This window comes from Scyliorhinus canicula, chromosome 7, assembly GCF_902713615.1.
Source record: "Scyliorhinus canicula chromosome 7, sScyCan1.1, whole genome shotgun sequence".
In the NCBI taxonomy this organism is placed as follows: Eukaryota; Metazoa; Chordata; class Chondrichthyes; order Carcharhiniformes; family Scyliorhinidae; genus Scyliorhinus; species Scyliorhinus canicula.
In genome coordinates, this window is record NC_052152.1 from 111,773,094 (window position 1) to 111,791,870 (window position 18,777).

At 44.6% G+C, this 18,777-nt stretch overlaps 1 protein-coding gene across 6 annotated transcripts in view; it reads left to right on the forward strand.

Annotated features, from left to right (window-relative positions):
• The window catches only part of LOC119969277 (glutamate-rich protein 6-like), a 108,118-nt gene that overhangs the window by 80,026 nt on the left and 9,315 nt on the right, over positions 1-18,777 (forward strand). For 3 of the 6 annotated variants that reach the window (XM_038802680.1, XM_038802683.1, XM_038802682.1), the window contains 2 exons: positions 2,248-2,403; positions 13,531-13,759. In XM_038802680.1, coding sequence (XP_038658608.1) covers positions 2,248-2,403; positions 13,531-13,759 — 385 coding nt within the window. Of the gene's footprint in view, positions 1-2,247; positions 2,404-11,162; positions 11,229-13,530; positions 13,760-18,777 lie in introns of those variants that run through there. The other 3 variants (XM_038802684.1, XM_038802685.1, XM_038802686.1) reach the window with 3 other exon arrangements.

An 18,777-nucleotide genomic window follows, 5' to 3' on the forward strand; every position in this document is an offset into this window, starting at 1 on the left:
CACCTTCAACACAGTGAAGTCACCCAAGGCACTTCACAGAAGCACAGTCAAAGAAACTTTTGCACTGAACCATATGAGAAGGTATTACTACAGATGACCAAGCACTTAATTAAAGAGGTAGGCCTCATGGGGCATCTTGAACGAGGAGAGATGAGGGGAGGATTTAGAGAGAGAATTCCAGAACTTGGGGTTCAGGAAAATGAAAGAACGGATGCCATTGATGCAGTGATTAAATCAGGAATTCTCAAGAAACCAAAACTCGAGAAGCACAGGAGGGTTGTAGGGCTGGAGGAGATTAACAAAGGACAAAGAAAAGTACAGCACAGGAACAGGCCCTTCGGCCCTCCAAGCCTGTGTCAATCATGATGCCCTAACTAAAAAAAACCCTTCTGTCCTTACTCAGTCCATATCCCTCTATTTACTCCCTGTTCATGTACCCATCCAGATTCCTCTTAAATGTTGCTAATGTGCTTGCTTCCACCACTTCCAGGCACCCACCACTCTGCGTGAAAAACGTACCCTGCACATCTCCCTTAAACTTTCCCCCTCTCACCTTGAACCTGTGCCCCCTGTAATTGACACTTCCACACTTGAAAAAACCCTCTGACTATCCACCCTGTCTATGCCTCTCATAATTTTGTAGACCTTATCAGGTCTCCCCATAGCTTCCGCCATTCCAATGAAAACAATCCTATTCAACCTCTCCTCATTGCGAACACCCTCGAAACCAGGCAACATCCTGGCGAACCTTCTTTGCTCTCTCTCCAAAGCTTCCACGTCCTTCTGATAATGTGGTGACCAGAACTGCGCACAATACTCCAAATGCGGCCTAACCAAGGTTTTGTATAGCTGCAACATGATTTCCCAACTCCTGTACTCAATGCCCCGGCTGATGGAGGCAAGCATGTCATATGCTTTCGATCACCTTGGATGCCTGTGTTGCCGCTTTTAGGGAACTGTGGACCTGCATGCCCAGATCCCTCTGTATGTTAATGTTCTTAAGGATTCTGTATTTACAGTATAATTCCTACCTAAATTTGATCCTTCAAAATGCATCACCTCGCATTTGTCCAGATTCAACTCCATCCGCCATTTCTGTACCCAAGTCTCCAATCTATATATATCCTGTTGTATCCTCTGACAATCCTTGACATTATCAGCAACTCTGCCAATCTTTGTGTCATCCGCAAACTTACTACTCAGACCACCCACATTTTCCTCCAGGTCATTTATATATACTACAAACAACAGAGCACCCTGCGGAACACCACTAGCTATAGATCTCCATTCTAAAAAACACCCTTCCACCATTACTCCCTGTCTTCTATAACCAAGCCAGTTCTGTATCCATCTAGCCAGCCCACCCCAAATCCCATGTGATTTTAGTTTTTGTACAGTCTGCCATGTGGGACCTTGTCAAACACCTTACTAAAGTCCATATAAACTACATTCACAGCTCTTCCCTCATCAATTTTCTTTGTCACCTCTTCAAGAAACTCAATTAAGTTTGTGAGACATGACCTTCCCCATACAAAACTATGCTTCCTGTCACTAGCTAATCCTTGTTCCTCCAAATGTGCATATATCCTGTCCCTCAGTATCCTTTCCAAAAGGATGAGGTGGGGAAGGTGAGGCAATTCAAAGACAAGGATGAGAATTTTAAAATTAAGGCATTACCGGGAGCACAGGAGGGTGATAGGGAAACAGAACTAACTGGGTGTGAACAAGGACACATGCTTCAGAGTTTTGGATGAGTTATGATGGGTCAAAGCTAGAAGTTGGAAAAGTGCTTTGTGTAATACAATGTAACAAAATGGATTAGGGTTTCAGCAGCAGATGAAATGAGCCAAGGTGGGATTGGGCAATGTTCCAGCGATGGAAATAGGTGGTCTTACTGTTGGCACAGATGTTTGCTCAGAAGCTTAGCTTGAGGTCAGATGTGACAGCACAGTTGTGAATAGTCTGCTTCAGCCTTGGAGGAGGGGAGGAGTCAATGCCCAGGGAATTGAGTTTTTGGTGGGTGGCAAAAACAGCTGCTTTGGGCTTCCTAATGTTTAGTTGGAGGGAATTTCTGTTGATCCAGTACTCTATGTTGGACAAGCCGTCTGGCAATCTAAAGACAATAAAGGAGTCGAGAGAGGGGTGCAAGCGATTGATGGAAGGAAATGCGCGGCACATCGATAATTTAGGATTATCTAGAATTGTTTTCCTTCCGTGTACTGTAATTCTCCTTAACCCTTTGCCCAGCTACCCCTCTGGTAACATCGCCATAGTGATTTCAGCTTTCCACCGAGGTCAGTTTGTGTACTTGATTTTCCAAGATATGGATTGGAATGCAAAATTTCTGGGATTATTCCGCTCAAATGGTCATGGAACTTGTTACCTTCCGAATGGACTGATTAGGTGAGTGAAACAATTACAATCCAGGAAAACTGCGAGTGTAAAAATAAAACAGTGAAATTCAGTCGTGCTGAAGGAAGGGAAGGAAGGGAAACGTAATCTGCACTTAGATTCGATCACAAAACCCAGTATATATGTTGAAGACAGACTGCCTACAGCCTCTACCTTTGGCAGACAAATGTCTACCTACTGAATAATGTCTGGATTTTAAAATTCTTATCTATTGTTCAAATTCCTCCATGGCCTTGCCCTTCCCTATCTCTGTCACCTTCTCCTGTCCCACAGACATCAGGGATTTAAACGTGTATCTAATTTTGACCTTTTGAACACGGGAACATAGGAAATGGGAGCTGGAGTTGGCCATTTGACCCTTGGACCTTGCTCCACCATTCAATATGATCCTGCCTGACATCCTACCTTCCCCCATTAGCCCCATATATTTCTTTAGTGGCTAAATATCCAACCATCTCTGCCTCGAACATACTCTTTTTTTTCAATAAAGAACAAAACTATTAGTTTATTATAAAATGGGACTTGCCAAGTGGAAAGACAAAGCTTATTACCATATTGGGTGCGATCTAACCACCATGCTGTGCCTGATGTGAATCCGTGTGAGCGGTTTAGATCGCGGGAGAGGCCTAAATCAGAATCCACGACGGGCACCGACCAGTTTCCCATCTAACCAGCCCACACCCGTTGACGAGTTCCGGATCCCGCCGAGATGTGGCAAGGTTCAATCAACACCAATTGAGGCCAATTTCCATATCGTTAACGGGAAGGACCCCTAATGAACGGCTCACGTGATGTTTTTTTTTAATGAATTTTATTCCAAATGTGAACAGTTACTACACATAACCAATTTGTGAAACAAACTTCCCAACAAGACCATATAGTTTGTGCACATTTTCCCCCTTTTTCACCCTCCCCACACCCCCTCCACAACGAACAACTCCTAAAACATGGTCACGAATATCCCCCACCTTGCCTCGAAACCCTCCACTGAACCCCTTAACTCGTATTTGATCTTTTCCAGCTGAAGAAAGTTATATAAGTCCCCCAGCCAGGTCACTACCCCAGGTGGTGTTGCTGACCGCCACTCCAATAAGATTCATCGCAGGGCAGTCAGAGAGGCAAAGGCCACAACATCAGCTCCAGCTTCTTCGATATCTCAAATATCGCCACGAAAGGGTCCGGCTTCACCTCCTCCCCCACTATCCTTGCTAGCCAGGATCCCACCCACCCAGTATCTCTCCAACTTTTTGCAGCCCCAGAACATATGAGCATGATTCACTGGTCCCCGCCCACACTTCTCATACTCATCCGACACCCCCTGAAAGAACCCTTTCTTGCCCAAGTCACCGGTACCCCGTGTATGACCTTGAACTGTATCAGGCTCAACCTTGCGCACGAGGAGGTTGCATTTACCCTTCGTAGAGCCTCACTCCATATCCCCAGTTTATCTCCCCCTCCCACTTCACCACCTAATTACCTCCCTGTTCTCACAGCCACCTGTATAACCTGTCTCCGATCCTGCCCTGCCTTCCACATACTGAAGCAACAGTCTTTCCAGTAGGGTGTACCTCGGCAATCTGGGGAACTCTTTCCAAACCTTCATGCGAAGTATCTTCCCCGCAGGTCACTAAACTCACCTCATCTCTGGAGCTCCATCCTCTCCTTCAATTCATCTATACTGGCAAACCCTTCCTCCAAATACAAATCCCTCACTTTAACCAGGCCCAGTTCTCTCCACTTCCTATGCGTGCCATCTATCCCTCCCCCCCCCCCCCACCAATCTATTCCCCCCCCCCCCCAACCTGCTCGCACAACAGCATTAACACCAACATCCCCTCTATCCTAAAGTGCCTCCTCAGCTGGTACCAGATCTTCACCATGGACTGCACCACCGGACTCCCTGAGTATCTGCTCGGCGCCATCGGCAATGCTGCCGTCAACATAGCCCTTATACTGGGCCCCTCTCAGGATTCCTCCTCCATCCTAACCCATTCTACTCACTCTCCTTCCCACCATCACCTCGCCTTCTCCACAATTGCCACCCAATAGTAATGAAGCAGGTTCAGCAACGCCAACCCTCCCTGCTGCCTCTGCCTCTGTAACAGGGTCTTCTTAACCCTCAGCACCCTCCCTGCCCGTACAAAGTCTGAAATAATTGTGTCTAGTTTCCGAAAGAGGGCCTTCGGTATAAAGATCGGGAGTGTCTGGAATATGACCTCTTCAGATCCTCCCTAACTCCGTCCACCAGTTTTGTTAAATTCCATTTGTGAAGAATCGCCCATTCCCTCACTACCTGAATTCCCAGGTATCTAAGTCTGTCTCTGGCAAACTTAAATGGCATCCTCCATAAATTGGCTCACTGACCCAACTCATTCACCAGCAATACTTCGCTTTCCCCTACGTTTAACTTGTATCCCGAGAACGCCCAAACTTCCCCAAACTTCTCACAATACTCCAAATGGGGTCTGACCAGAGCCTTGTACAGCCTCAGAAGTACATCCCTGGTCTTGTATTCTAGCCCTCTTGACATGAATGTTAACATTGCATTTGCCTTAACTGCCGACTGAACCTGCACATTAACCTTAAGAGAATCATGAACAAGGACTCCCAAGTCCCTTTGTGCTTCTGCTTTCCGAAGCATTTCCCCATTTAGAAAATAGTCTATGCCTAGATTCCTCCTTCCAAAGTGCATAACCTCACACTTTTCCACATTGTATTTCATTTGCCATTTCATTGCCTACTCTCCTAGCTTGTCCAAGTCTTTCTGCAGCCCCCTTTCTTCCTCAATACTACCTGTCCCTCTCCTGATCTTTGTATCATCTGCAAACTTAGCAACAGTACCTTCTTCCAGATTATTAATGTATATTGTAAAAAGTTATGGTCCCAGCACAGACCCCTGAGGCACACCACTAGTCACCAGCTGCCATCCTGAAAAAGACCCCTTTATCCCCACTCTTTGCCTTCTGCCAGTCAGCCAATCCTCTATCCATGCCAGGATCATACCCTGAACACCATGAGCTCTTAACTTATTTAACAGTCTCCTATGCAGCATCTTGTCAAAGGCCTTCTGGAAATCTAAATAAATCATGTCCACTGGTTCTCCTTTGTCTAACTTGTTTGTTACCTCTTCAAAGAACTCTAACAGATTTGTCAGACAAGACCTCCCTTTGACAAAGCCGTGCTGACTCAGTCCTATTTTACCATGCACTTCCAAGTACTTTGCAATCTCATCTTTAATTACAGAGTCTAAAATCTTACCAATGACCAAAGTCAGGCTAACCGGCCTAGAATTTCCCGTCTTCTGCCTCCCTCCCTTCTTAAACACTGGTGTTACATTCACCATCTTCCAGTTCTCTGGGACCCTTCCTGCCTCCAGTGATTCCTGAAAGATCATCACTAATGCCTCCACAATCTCCTCAGCTATCTCTTTTAGGACCCTGAGTGTAGTCCATCCGGTCCAGGTGACTTATCCACCTTCAGACCTTTCAGTTTCCCCAGAACCTTCTCCTTAGTAATGGTCACTGCACTCACCTCTGCCCCCTGGTTCTCCTGGAGCTCTGGCATCCCACTGGTGTCTTCCACTGTGAAACTGATGCAAAGTAACTATTCAGTTCGTCTGCCATTTCTTTGTTTCCTATTATTATTTCTCCAGCCACATTTTCTAGTGGTCCAATGTCTATTTTTGCCTCTCTCTTACGTTTTATGTATTGAAAAAAACCTCTTCCTATCTTCCTTTATATTACTAGCTAGTTTGCACTCGTACTTCATCTTCTCCCCCTTATTGCATTTTTAGTTGTCCTCTGCTCGCTTTTAAAGGCTTCCCAATCCTCTGGTTTCCCACTAATCCTCGCCATTTTGTATGCTTTTTCTTTAGCCTTTAGACTGCCCTTGACATCCCTCATCAGCCATGGATGCCTTGTCCTCCACTTCGCATGTTTCCTCCTCCTTGGGATGAATTTCTGTTGTGCCTCCTGTTGCTCATTTTACTGGAGTGTGATTAACACGCCTCCGTTTAAAGGCCGTGTGCTTAACACTACTATGGCTCTGTATGTGTAATTATGCTCGGAGTCGCCAGGTGCCGTATTGAGACACCGTCACAAGTATATCAAGGTCAGGTTCAAAGTAATAAATCCATACACCGATTAGTAAGTCCAAACGATTGGTGTTTATTATAACAAATATAATAAATACTCATGCATACGCTAAAGAGACTAACTTACTTCTAATACTAAACAACTAAATACTTATCTAGACAGGAACAGGCAAGGTCACGGAGCAAGGCCTTCGTCCCGTTCTTGGTCTGTAACTTTCTGATCGGCAAAGTTGTCAAGAGCTAGCAAGGTCTGGATCACGTAGCGATCGTTGTGTTGGCACTTACAGTTCGATGGCTGATGCTCAATGGCCGGTGATGAAACTGGAGTCAGGATGCGATGCAACAGATCTGGGCCGGAGTCTGGAAGCAACAGACCGAGTCATGTGCTTAACCTTCTCTTTATAGGTCCTAGACGTCCATGCCCCTTGGGGTGGGCTCTTTCACCTGCTAGGTATCGATTGGGTCTTTCCCAATCGATATCATTCGAATTCCCCTATCCTGGGGTTGTTTCTCGATGTTTGGGGCGGTCCCTATGGCTCTTTGTTTTGGTTGCTTTGGCGCCATTCTGTCTGGGCGTCTATGGAAAAGTATCCATTGATACTTAAATGTTTCTATTGTACCTGAGCCTGGACCGGGATTACCTCATTAATATGCAGATCTGTTTCCCATTTGCACCTTTGGCTGAAACTCTGCAACTCTTTGGAAACTGGTTTCTGTACGTGCAAAATGCAAAACAGTCTTTTGCAAGCTGTGTGTCCTCACTATGACTGTTTTTCCCTGTGTTCCTTGCGGTTCTCCATTTTGTAGCCCAGTGTCCATCTTAGATGGCTACACTCCCTAATAACCCCCAAAAACTCCTGCCATTGCTGTTCCACTGTCTTCCCTGCTAGGCTCCTTTTCCAATCATCTCTGGCCATCTCCTCCCTCATGTCTTTGTAATTACCCTTATTTAATTGTAATACTGTTACATCTGCTTGCAGCTTTTCCCTCTCAAACTGCAGGGTAAATTCTATCATATTGTGGTCACTGCTCCCTAAGGGTTCCTTCACCTTAAGTTCCCTAATCAAGTCTGCCTAATTACATATCACCAAATCCAGAATTGCCCGTTCCCTAGTAGGCTCACAAGCTGCTCCAAAAAACCATCTCTTAGACCAGGGGTGGGCAAACTATAGCCCGCGGGCCGCATGCGGCCCGCCAAAGGTCTTTATGCGGCCCACCAAGTCATTAAAAAAAAATTTTACATTTAAAAAAAAAAAAATTTTTTTTAAGGTGAATGGGGGGGGGGGGGGGCTGTTGGGTTACTTACTGGTATAGGGTGGATACGTTGACTTGAGTAGGGTGATCATTGCTCGGCACAACATCGAGGGCCGAAGGGCCTGTTCTGTGCTGTACTGTTCTATGTTCTATATGAGGCTCCCAGAATCATAACCGAGTGAAGTAATTATTTTACTTAATATACTATGCGGCCCTTTAAAATTGTGAATTTCTGAATGTGGCCCTTGCACGGAAAAGTTTGCCCACCCCTGTCTTAGACATTCCACAAATTCCGTTTCTTGGGAACCACTACCAACCTGATTTTCCCAGTCCATCTGCATATTGAAGTCCCCATGATTATTGTAATATTGCCTTTTACATGCCTTTTCTATCTCCTGATATATTTTCTGCCCCACATCCTGACTACTGCTAGGGGGCCTGTACATAACTCCCATCAGGGTCTTTTACCTTTGCGATTCCTCAACTCTACCCCCAGAGATTCTATGCCTTCTGATCCTACCTCGCTCCTTGCTATCGAGTTAACTTCATTCCTTACTAACAATGCAACCCCGTCCCCTTTGCCCATCTGCTTGTCCTTTCGATAGGACATATATCCTGGGATATTTAGATCCCAGCCCTGATCCCCTTGCAGCCACGTCTCTGTAATGCCCACAACATCGTACTGGCCAATTTCAATGTGCGCAACAAGCCCATTTACCTTGTTCCGTATATTGCGCGCATTTAGGTACAACACCCTCAATCCTGCATTGGCCACCTCCCTTTTCACACTCTGCTCAGTCACTGTACCCTGTACTGTGGCCCTTTTTGATTTTTGACCATGGCTTCTCTGCCTTACACTTTCCCCCTTACTGTTCTTTGTTTCTGGCCCCGACTTCCTATGTCGGATCCTATCCCCCTGCCACATTAGTTGAAACCCTCCCTAACAGCTCTAGCAAACTCCACCCCCCACCCCACCCACCTCCCCAGGACATCGGTTCCAGTCCTGCCCAGGTGCAGACCATCACACCTCTCCCAGAACCGGTTCCAATGCCCCAGGAATTTGAATCCCTCCCTCTTGCACCTCTCTCGAGCCACGCCTTTATCCTATCTATCCTAACATTCCTACTCTGACTAGCTCATGGCACTGGTAGCAATCCTGAGATTACTATCTATTGAGGTCCAAATTTTTAGTTTAAATCCTAACTTCCTGAATTCAGCTTGTAAGACCTCATCCCGTTTTTTTTACCTATATTGTTGGTGCCTATGTGCACCACGACAGCTGGCCGTTCACTCTTCCCCTCCCCCCCTCCCCAGAATGTCCTGCAGCCGCTCCAAGACATCCTTGACCCTTGCACCAGGGAGGCAACGTACCACCCTGGAGTCTCGATTGCGTCCGCAGAACCGCCTGTCTATTCCCCTTATGATTAAGTCCCCTAACACTATAACCCTGCCATTCTTCTTCCTGCCCTCCTGTGCAGCAGAGCCAGCCACGGTGCCATGAACCTGGCTGCTGCTGCTTTCCCCTGGTGAGCCATTCAAAGATGGAAAAAGAGCAACTGCGAAGTATAATTGTGCAACTGAATTGGTTAAGCAGACAGACTAGACCGGACGTGAGTTTTGATGTCTTAGAGTTGAGTACAAAAATAAATGGTCCCAAAGTGGAAGACATAATAAGAGCAAATAAAGCGTTGGTCAAACTAAAAATGCAGGCGTGTGTTTTGAAGTTCCTGGTTTTAGGTGACCTTGAAACTCATAGTTTATAGTGATGCATCCTATGCCAATTTATGTGATAGTGTTTCAAGCGCAGGAGGTTTTATAATTTTCCTTTTGGGGAACAATGGTAAATGTTGCCCTCTTGTGTGTGAAACAAAGAAAATAAGGAGAGTGGTCAAAAGCACTTTGGGATGTCTCTTAACCCTTACGTTAAGCCTTGTAGAGGCGGTGGATATAGCCTTTTATATATCTCAGATATTGACAGAAATTTTGGCATTAGGAGATTTCGGTAACATATCCATTGAATGTCACATTGACAATAAATCCCTGTGGGAAAATGTGCACTCTACAAAATGTGTCAATGAAAAAAGGTTAAGGATAGACATCGCAAGTTTGAAGCAGATGGTGGACAGAAGGGAAATAGCAAAAGTTAAATGGGTCGACAGTAGCTATCAATTGTCAGACTGTTTTACAAAAAGTTGGAGTGGTTCACAGAAACTTTTGGATATTGTTTTTGAAGGGCGCCTGTTTCTGTGACTTTTTTTTCTTTCAAAAATGGAAAAAAAAGGGGGGAAATTACGTGTGATTTTGAGTTTCTTGTAATTTTGTTTTCACCTAATTATGTTTTTTCTCCAAGGAAGGGGAGACTTTTAAGTAATGGGTTAAGAGACATCCCAATTAGTTGTCTCATTTATGTTAAGTATCCAATAATTGACACTGGTTATGTAAAGGGGCTTCAGGTGGCCTTTGCATCAGGTGATGTGATATTAGAGTTTTGTGCAGAGTCTATTAAAGTGAAATAAAGGTGTTGGTGAAAAGGAGCAGAGCTTTTGACTCTTTATACAACAGCAGCTAAACGTCAAACAAATGGTAGAGATCTTTAAAATTCTGAAAGGTTTTGACAGAGTAGACAAAGAGTGTGTGTTTCCACTTGTGTAGGGGGAGGGGTGGCGAGAAAAACTAGTGCCATTTAATATTAGACATTCTCACCACTCTCCTGGTGACTGTGGAGCTCGCTACTGCAGAGAGCAGTATAGGATAGATCCACACAAGGGGAAGCAAGATAAATTGATGACGGTGAAGGCGGGTGCCTTGAGTGGAGCATAAATGGTAGGGCTGAATGGCCTGTTTCTGTGCTATATATTCTAAGGTGATATGGTAAAACTTGATCGAAAGCCATTTCAGAGCCCAGTAAAGGCCACATCTTGAAAACCCGTCTATACCTTATCAAAAGTCGTGTTTACAATGCTTCAATTTTATCAATGTCACATTTAAGTCCTGTGACACCTTTTCTAACATACTGTCCCATCTGTTATAACTGGCAATATCAAGAAAATGTGACCAGGAAGAGTGATACGAGAAGTATCGCAGGTTGGAAAATATGTGGCACTTATAGAAAATGCTCCCTTTGAGTGAGGCTTAGTTTATCCGATCATTCTTGAAATTAGGGTGGCATGGTGGCACAGTGGTTAGCGCAGCTGCCTCACAGCGCTGAGGACCCAGGTTCGATCCCAGCCCCGGGTCACTGTGTGGAGTTTGCACATTCTCCCCATATCTGTGTGGGTCTCACCCCAACAACCCAAAGATGTGCAGGGTAGGTGAATTGGCCCTTAAATTGCCCCTTAATTGGAAAAAAAGAATTGGGTACTTTAAATTTAAAAAGATAATTTTTGAAATTGTATTTCCACAGGAGAGCTGCCAGTAATGTATAAATTGATTACTCCCGACTGACAACACACTTCTGGTTATAAGTAGGATACATGAGCATTCCAGCCGCACTCAGGACCTGAGCACTAAGTATGGCCAGTCACTCAGGTGCAGTATTGAGGGGACTGTTCCATGTATTAGACCCCCCCCCCCCCCCCCCACCCCATGTAACTGTTGAAAAAATGAAGGAAAGCGCTCTCAGGGCAATGTTTATCCCTCAATCAACAGCACCAAACCAAATTATCTGGTCATGATTAGCATTTGTGGGAGTTTGCTCTGCCCAAATTAACTGTTGCGTTCCCTGCATTGGAATGATGAGTATCCTTCAAAAGTACTTCATTGGCTGCAAAGGTGCCCTGAGGTCATGAAAGGTGTTACCTAAATACAAGTCTTTCATTTAATACTGTGAACGGGACCTTATGCATCAGTTGGCATTTGATAATAGTTAACAATACTTGAAGAGCAATTTGTTGTCCTTAAAGAGCTTTCAGACATTCGGAGCATGGATATAAATGTAATTTCATTTCATTATTCATTTATCCTAGGATTCTCTGGGAAGCCAGGGAAGAGATTGCTGAGCCTTTGGCTTTGATTTTTAGGTCATCATTGGCTACAGGAATAGTGCCAGAGGACTGGAGGACAGCAAATGTGGTCCCTTTGTTCAAGAAGGGGAGTAGAGATAACCCCGGTAACTATAGGCCGGTGAGCCTAACGTCTGTGGTGGGAAAAGCCTTGGAGAGGATTATAAAAGATACGATTTATAATCATCTAGATAGGAATAATATGATTAGGGATAGTCAGCATGGTTTTGTGAAGGGTAGGTCATGCCTCACAAACCTTATCGAGTTCTTTGAGAAGGTGACTGAACAGGTGGACGAGGGTAGAGCAGTTGATGTGTATATGGATTTCAGTAAAGTGTTTGATAAGGTTCCCCACGGTCGGCTATTGCAGAAATTACGGAGGCTGGGGATTTAGGGTGATTTAGAGATGTGGATCAGAAATTGGCTAGTTGAAAGAAGACAGAGAGTGGTGGTTGATGGGAAATGTTCAGAATGGAGTTCAGTTACGAGTGGTGTACCACAAGGATCTGTTCTGGGGCCGTTGCTGTTTGTAATTTTTATAAATGACCTTGAGGAGGGCGCAGAAGGATGGGTGAGTAAATTTGCAGACGACACTAAAGTCGGTGGAGTTGTAGACAGTGCGGAAAGATGTTGCAGGTTACAGAGGGACATAGATAAGCTGCAGAGCTGGGCTGAGAGGTGGCAAATGGAGTTTAATGTGGAGAAGTGTGAGGTGATTCACTTTGGAAAGAATAACAGGAATGAGGAATATTTGGCTAATGGTAAAATTCTTGGTAGTGTGGTAGAGGGATCTCGGTGTCCATGTACATAGATCCCTGAAAGTTGCCACCCAGGTTGATAGGGCTGTGAAGAAAGCCTATAGTGTGATGGCCTTTATTGGTAGAGGGATTGAGTTCCGGAGCCATGAGGTCATGTTGCAGTTGTACAAAACTCTAGTACGGCCGCATTTGGAGTATTGCATACAGTTCTGGTCGCCTCATTATAGGAAGGACGTGGAAGCTTTGGAACGGGTGCAGAGGAGATTTACCAGGATGTTGCCTGGTATGGAGGGAAAATCTTATGAGGAAAGGCTGATGGACTTGAGGTTGTTTTCGTTAGAGAGAAGAAGGTTAAGAGGTGACCTAATAGAGGCATACAAAATGATCAGAGGGTTAGATAGGGTGGACAGCGAGAGCCTTCTCCCGCAGATGGAGGTGGCTAGCACGAGGGGACATAGCCTTAAATTGAGGGGTAATAGATATAGGACAGAGGTCAGAGGTGGGTTTTTTACGCAAAGAGTGGTGAGGCCGTGGAATGCCCTACCTGCAACAGTAGTGAACTCGCCAACATTGAGGGCATTTAAAAGTTTATTGGATAAGCATATGGATGATATGGGCATAGTGTAGGTTAGATGGCCTTTAGTTTTTTCCATGTCGGTGCAACATCGAGGGCCGAAGGGCCTGTACTGCGCTGTATCGTTCTATGTTCTATTACAATAATTCACTAGAAAATCACTATAATTCAGATGCACTTCAGCCTGTCCGATTCCTCACCCACTCTTCCACTGAAAGACTGGGAGACAAGTTTATTTCCAGTTGTTCCAGCTTGGGGAGTGCTTGACCTGGAACTGGGTGGGTGCCTTTTAGGTTGAGACTGTCACACAGGCCAGCAATAGTGAGAACACAAAATCAGCAGGGAAGACAGTAAAACAGGACAGAAGCATTACAATTTCTGCTTCAAGTCATTCGCAGTGATACAGAGTCTGAGATGTGTTGTGATCTCTTCCCATAGGATCAATGTGACCCCTTCAAATGGATTTTACTTCACTGAGCAAGGACTTAACAAGAACCGATGGCTGTGGCGGGATTGCCATCAGCATGTCCATGCACCGCCGTATCTCTCAATAAACCTGGAACTAAACTCTCAAATCAGCATCCGATTAATCTCACGGGGACAGATTTATACCACGTTCAAAACCAGGAAAAGGGGTGTGAGAATTAACATGGGAGCAAAACTGATAGTAAGTAACCGATAGTGTTTAAAGTATAAATATTTCTATGTCGGTCACGACCCGGGAAATTGCTGCATGTCTGTTATTCCCAAGTGTTTCATTGCATGTCTCCTATTCCTAATCTATCACTGCATGTCTGCGCATGGTGGCGCAGAGATTAGCACTGCTTACAGCCCCAGGGACCTTGGTTCTATTCTGGCCTTGGGTGAGTGTCTGTGTGGAGTTTGCACTGTCTCCCAATGTCTGCATGGGTTTCCTCCGGGTGGTCCAGTTTCCACCACAGTCGAAAGATGTGCATGTTAGGTGCATTGGCCATGCTAAATTTCCCCTAGTGGATAAACATGTGCAGGTAATGTAGCGTTACGAGGATAGGGAAGAGTACTGAGCATAGGTAGGGTACTCTTTTAGAGGTTTGGTGCAGAATCGGAAGGTTGAATGGCCTCCTTCTAAACTGTAGAAATTCTATGGTTCCATGGTCTCCTATTCCTAATGTATCTCCGCATGTAATAATAGTAATCGTTATTATTGTCACAAGTAGGCTTACATTAACACTGCATTGAAGTTGCTGTGAAGGGCAGCACAGTGGCGCAGTGGGTTAGCCCTGCTGCCTCACGGCGCCGAAGTCCGATCCAGGTTCGATCCCGGCTCTGGGTCACTATCTGTGTGGAGTTTGCACATTCTCCCCATGTCTGCGTGGGTTTCGCCCCCACAACCCAAAGATGTGCAGGGTAGGTCAATTGGCCACATTAAGTTGCCCTTTAATTGGAGAAAATGAATTGGGTATTCTAAATTTATAAAAGAAAAAAAAAATGAAGTTACTGTGAAAAGCCCCTCGTCACCACATTCCGGCGCCTGTTTGGATACACAGAGGGAATTCAGAATGTCCAAATTACCTAACAGCACGTCTTTCGGGACTTGTGGGAGGAAACCGGAGCACCTGGAAGAAACCCACACAGACACAGGGAGAACATGCAGATCCACACAGACAGTGACGCAAGCCGGGAATCGAACCTGGGACGCTGCCGCTGTGAAGCAACGGTGCTAACCATTATACTACTGTGTGCATGACTGCTATTCCCAGTGTGGCGCTGCATTCCTGCTAGTCCTACTATATCACTGCATGTCTGCTCATCCCCAGTGTGCTACTGTATGTCTGCTATTCCTAATTAATCACTGCTTGCCAGCTAATACCCAGTGTGCTACTGCATGTCTGCTATTCCTAATTAATCACTGCTTGCCAGCTAATACCCAGTGTGCTACTGCATGTCTGCTGTTCCCTAGTCTCCTACTCCATATGTATCGATGCATTTCTGCTATTCCCAATGTATCGCTGCAATTCTCTTATTTCACTGCATTCTGCTCTTCCCAATGTATCACTGCATTTCTCTTATTTCACTGCATTCTGCTCTTCCCAATGTATCACAGTATTTCTCCTATTCCCAATGTATCACTGCATGTCTCCCACTCCCAAAGTACCACTGCATTCTGCTATTCCCAATGTATCACTGCATTCTGCTGTTCCTAATGCATCACTGCATTCTGCTATTCCCAATGTATCACTGCATTCTGCTGTTCCTAATGCATCACTGCATTCTGCTGTTCCCAAAGTACCACTGCACTCTGCTATTCCCAATGTATCACTGCATTCTGCTGTTCCTAATGTATCACTGCATTCTGCTGTTCCTAATGTACCACTGCATGTCTTCTGTTCCTAATGTATCACTGCATTCTGCTGTTCCTAATGTATCACTGCATTCTGCTGTTCCTAATGTATCACTGCATTCTGCTGTTCCTAATGTATCACTGCATGTCTGCTATTCCCATTGTATCACTGCATTCTGCTGTTCCTAATGTATCACTGCATTCTGCTGTTCCTAATGTATCACTGCATTCTGCTGTTCCTAATGTATCACTGCATTCTGCTGTTCCTAATGTATCACTGCATGTCTGCTATTCCCATTGTATCACTGCATTCTGCTGTTCCTAATGTATCACTGCATTCTGCTGTTCCTAATGTATGATCGCATTCTGATGTTCCTAATGTATCACTGCCTGTCTGCTATTCCCATTGTATCACTGCATTCTGCTGTTCCCAATGTATCACTGCATTCTGCTGTTCCTAAGGTATCACTGCATTCTGCTGTTCCTAAGGTATCACTGCATTCTGCTGTTCCTAAGGTATCACTGCATGGCTGCTGTTCCTAATGTATCACTGCATTCTGCTGTTCCTAAGGTATCACTACCTGTCTGCTGTTCCTAATGTAACACTGCATTCTGCTGTTCCTAATGCATCACTGCATTCTGCTCTTCCTAATGTATCACTGCATTCTCCTGTTCCTAATGTACCACTGCATTCTGCTGTTCCTAATGTGTCACTGCATGTCTGTCATTCCTAATGTATTACTGCATTCTGCTGTTCCTAATGTATCACTGCACGTCTGTCATTCCTAATGTATCACTGCATGTCTGCTGTTCCTAATGTATCACTGCATTCTGCTGTTCCTAAAGTCTCACTGCATGTCTGTCATTCCTAATGTATCACTGCATTCTGCTGTTCGTAATGTATCACTGCATGTCTGCTATTCCTAATGTATCACTGCATTCTGCTGTTCCTAATGTATCACTGCATTCTGCTGTTCCTAATGTATCACTGCACATCTGTTCCTAATGTATCACTGCATGTCTGCTATTCCTAATGTATCACTGCATGTCTGTCATTCCTAATGTATCACTGCATTCTGCTGTTCCTAATGTATCACTGCATTCTGCTGTTCCTAATGTATCACTGCATGTCTGTCATTCCTAATGTATCACTGCATTCTGCTGTTCCTAATGTATCACTGCATTCTGCTGTTCCTAATGTATCACTGCATTCTGCTGTTCCTAATGTATCACTGCATTCTGCTGTTCCTAATGTATCACTGCATGTCTGTCATTCCTAATGTATCACTGCATTCTGCTGTTCCTAATGTATCACTGCATTCTGCTGTTCCTAATTTATCACTGCATTCTGCTGTTCCTAATGTATCACTGCATGTCTGTCATTCCTAATGTATCACTGCATTCTGCTGTTCCTAATGTACCACTGCATTCTGCTGTTCCTAATGTATCACTGCATGTCTGTCATTCCTAATGTATCACTGCATTCTGCTGTTCCTAATGTATCACTGCACTCTGCTGTTCCTAATGTACCACTGCATTCTGCTGTTCCTAATGTATCACTGCACTCTGCTGTTCCTAATGTACCACTGCATTCTGCTGTTCCTAATGTATCACTGCATTCTGCTGTTCCTAATGTATCACTGCATTCTGCTGTTCCTAATGTATCACTGCATTCTCCTGTTCCTAGTGTGTCTCTGCTGTTCCTAATGTATCACTGCACGTCTGTCATTCCTAATGTATCACTGCATGTCTGCTGTTCCTAATGTATCACTGCATTCTGCTGTTCCTAATGTATCACTGCATGTCTGTCATTCCTAATGTATCACTGCATTCTGCTGTTCGTAATGTATCACTGCATGTCTGCTATTCCTAATGTATCACTGCATTCTGCTGTTCCTAATGTATCACTGCACATCTGTTATTCCTAATGTATCACTGCATGTCTGCTATTCCTAATGTATCACTGCATGTCTGTCATTCCTAATGTATCACTGCATTCTGCTGTTCCTAATGTATCACTGCATTCTGCTGTTCCTAATGTATCACTGCACATCTGTTATTCCTAATGTATCACTGTATGTCTGCTATTCCTAATGTATCACTGCATGTCTGTCATTCCTAATGTATCACTGCATTCTGCTGTTCCTAATGTATCACTGCATGCCTGTCATTCCCAATGTATCACTGCACGTCTGCCATTCCTAACGTGTCACTGCATGTCAGCTATTCCTAATGTATCACTGCATTCTGCTGTTCCTAATGTATGACTGCATTCTGCTGCTCCTAATGTATGACTGCATTCTGCTGCTCCTAATGTATGACTGCATTCTGCTGCTCCTAATGTATCACTGCATTCTGCTGTTCCTAATGTATCACTGCATTCTGCTGTTCCTAATGTATCACTGAATTCTGCTGTTCCTAATGTAACACTGCATTCTGCTGTTCCTATACTGAATTCTGCTGTTCCTAATGTATTACTGCATTCTGCTGTTCCTAATGTATCACTGCATTCTGCTGTTCCTAATGTGTCTCTGCTGTTCCTAATGTATCACTGCACTCTGCTGTTCCTAATGTATCACTGCATTCTGCTGTTCCTAATGTATCACATGCATTCTGCTGTTCCTAATGTATCACTGCATTCTGCTGTTCCTAATTAATCACTGCTTGCCAGCTAATACCCAGTGTGCTACTGCATGTCTGCTATTCCTAATTAATCACTGCTTGCCAGCTAATACCCAGTGTGCTACTGCATGTCTGCTGTTCCCCAGTCTCCTACTCCATATGTATCGATGCATTTCTGCTATTCCCAATGTATCGCTGCAATTCTCTTATTTCACTGCATTCTGCTCTTCCCAATGTATCACTGCATTTCTCTTATTTCACTGCATTCTGCTCTTCCCAATGTATCACAGTATTTCTCCTATTCCCAATGTATCACTGCATGTCTCCCACTCCCAAAGTACCACTGCATTCTGCTATTCCCAATGTATCACTGCATTCTGCTGTTCCTAATGCATCACTGCATTCTGCTATTCCCAATGTATCACTGCATTCTGCTGTTCCTAATGCATCACTGCATTCTGCTGTTCCCAAAGTACCACTGCACTCTGCTATTCCCAATGTATCACTGCATTCTGCTGTTCCTAATGTATCACTGCATTCTGCTGTTCCTAATGTACCACTGCATGTCTTCTGTTCCTAATGTATCACTGCATTCTGCTGTTCCTAATGTATCACTGCATTCTGCTGTTCCTAATGTATCACTGCATTCTGCTGTTCCTAATGTATCACTGCATGTCTGCTATTCCCATTGTATCACTGCATTCTGCTGTTCCTAATGTATCACTGCATTCTGCTGTTCCTAA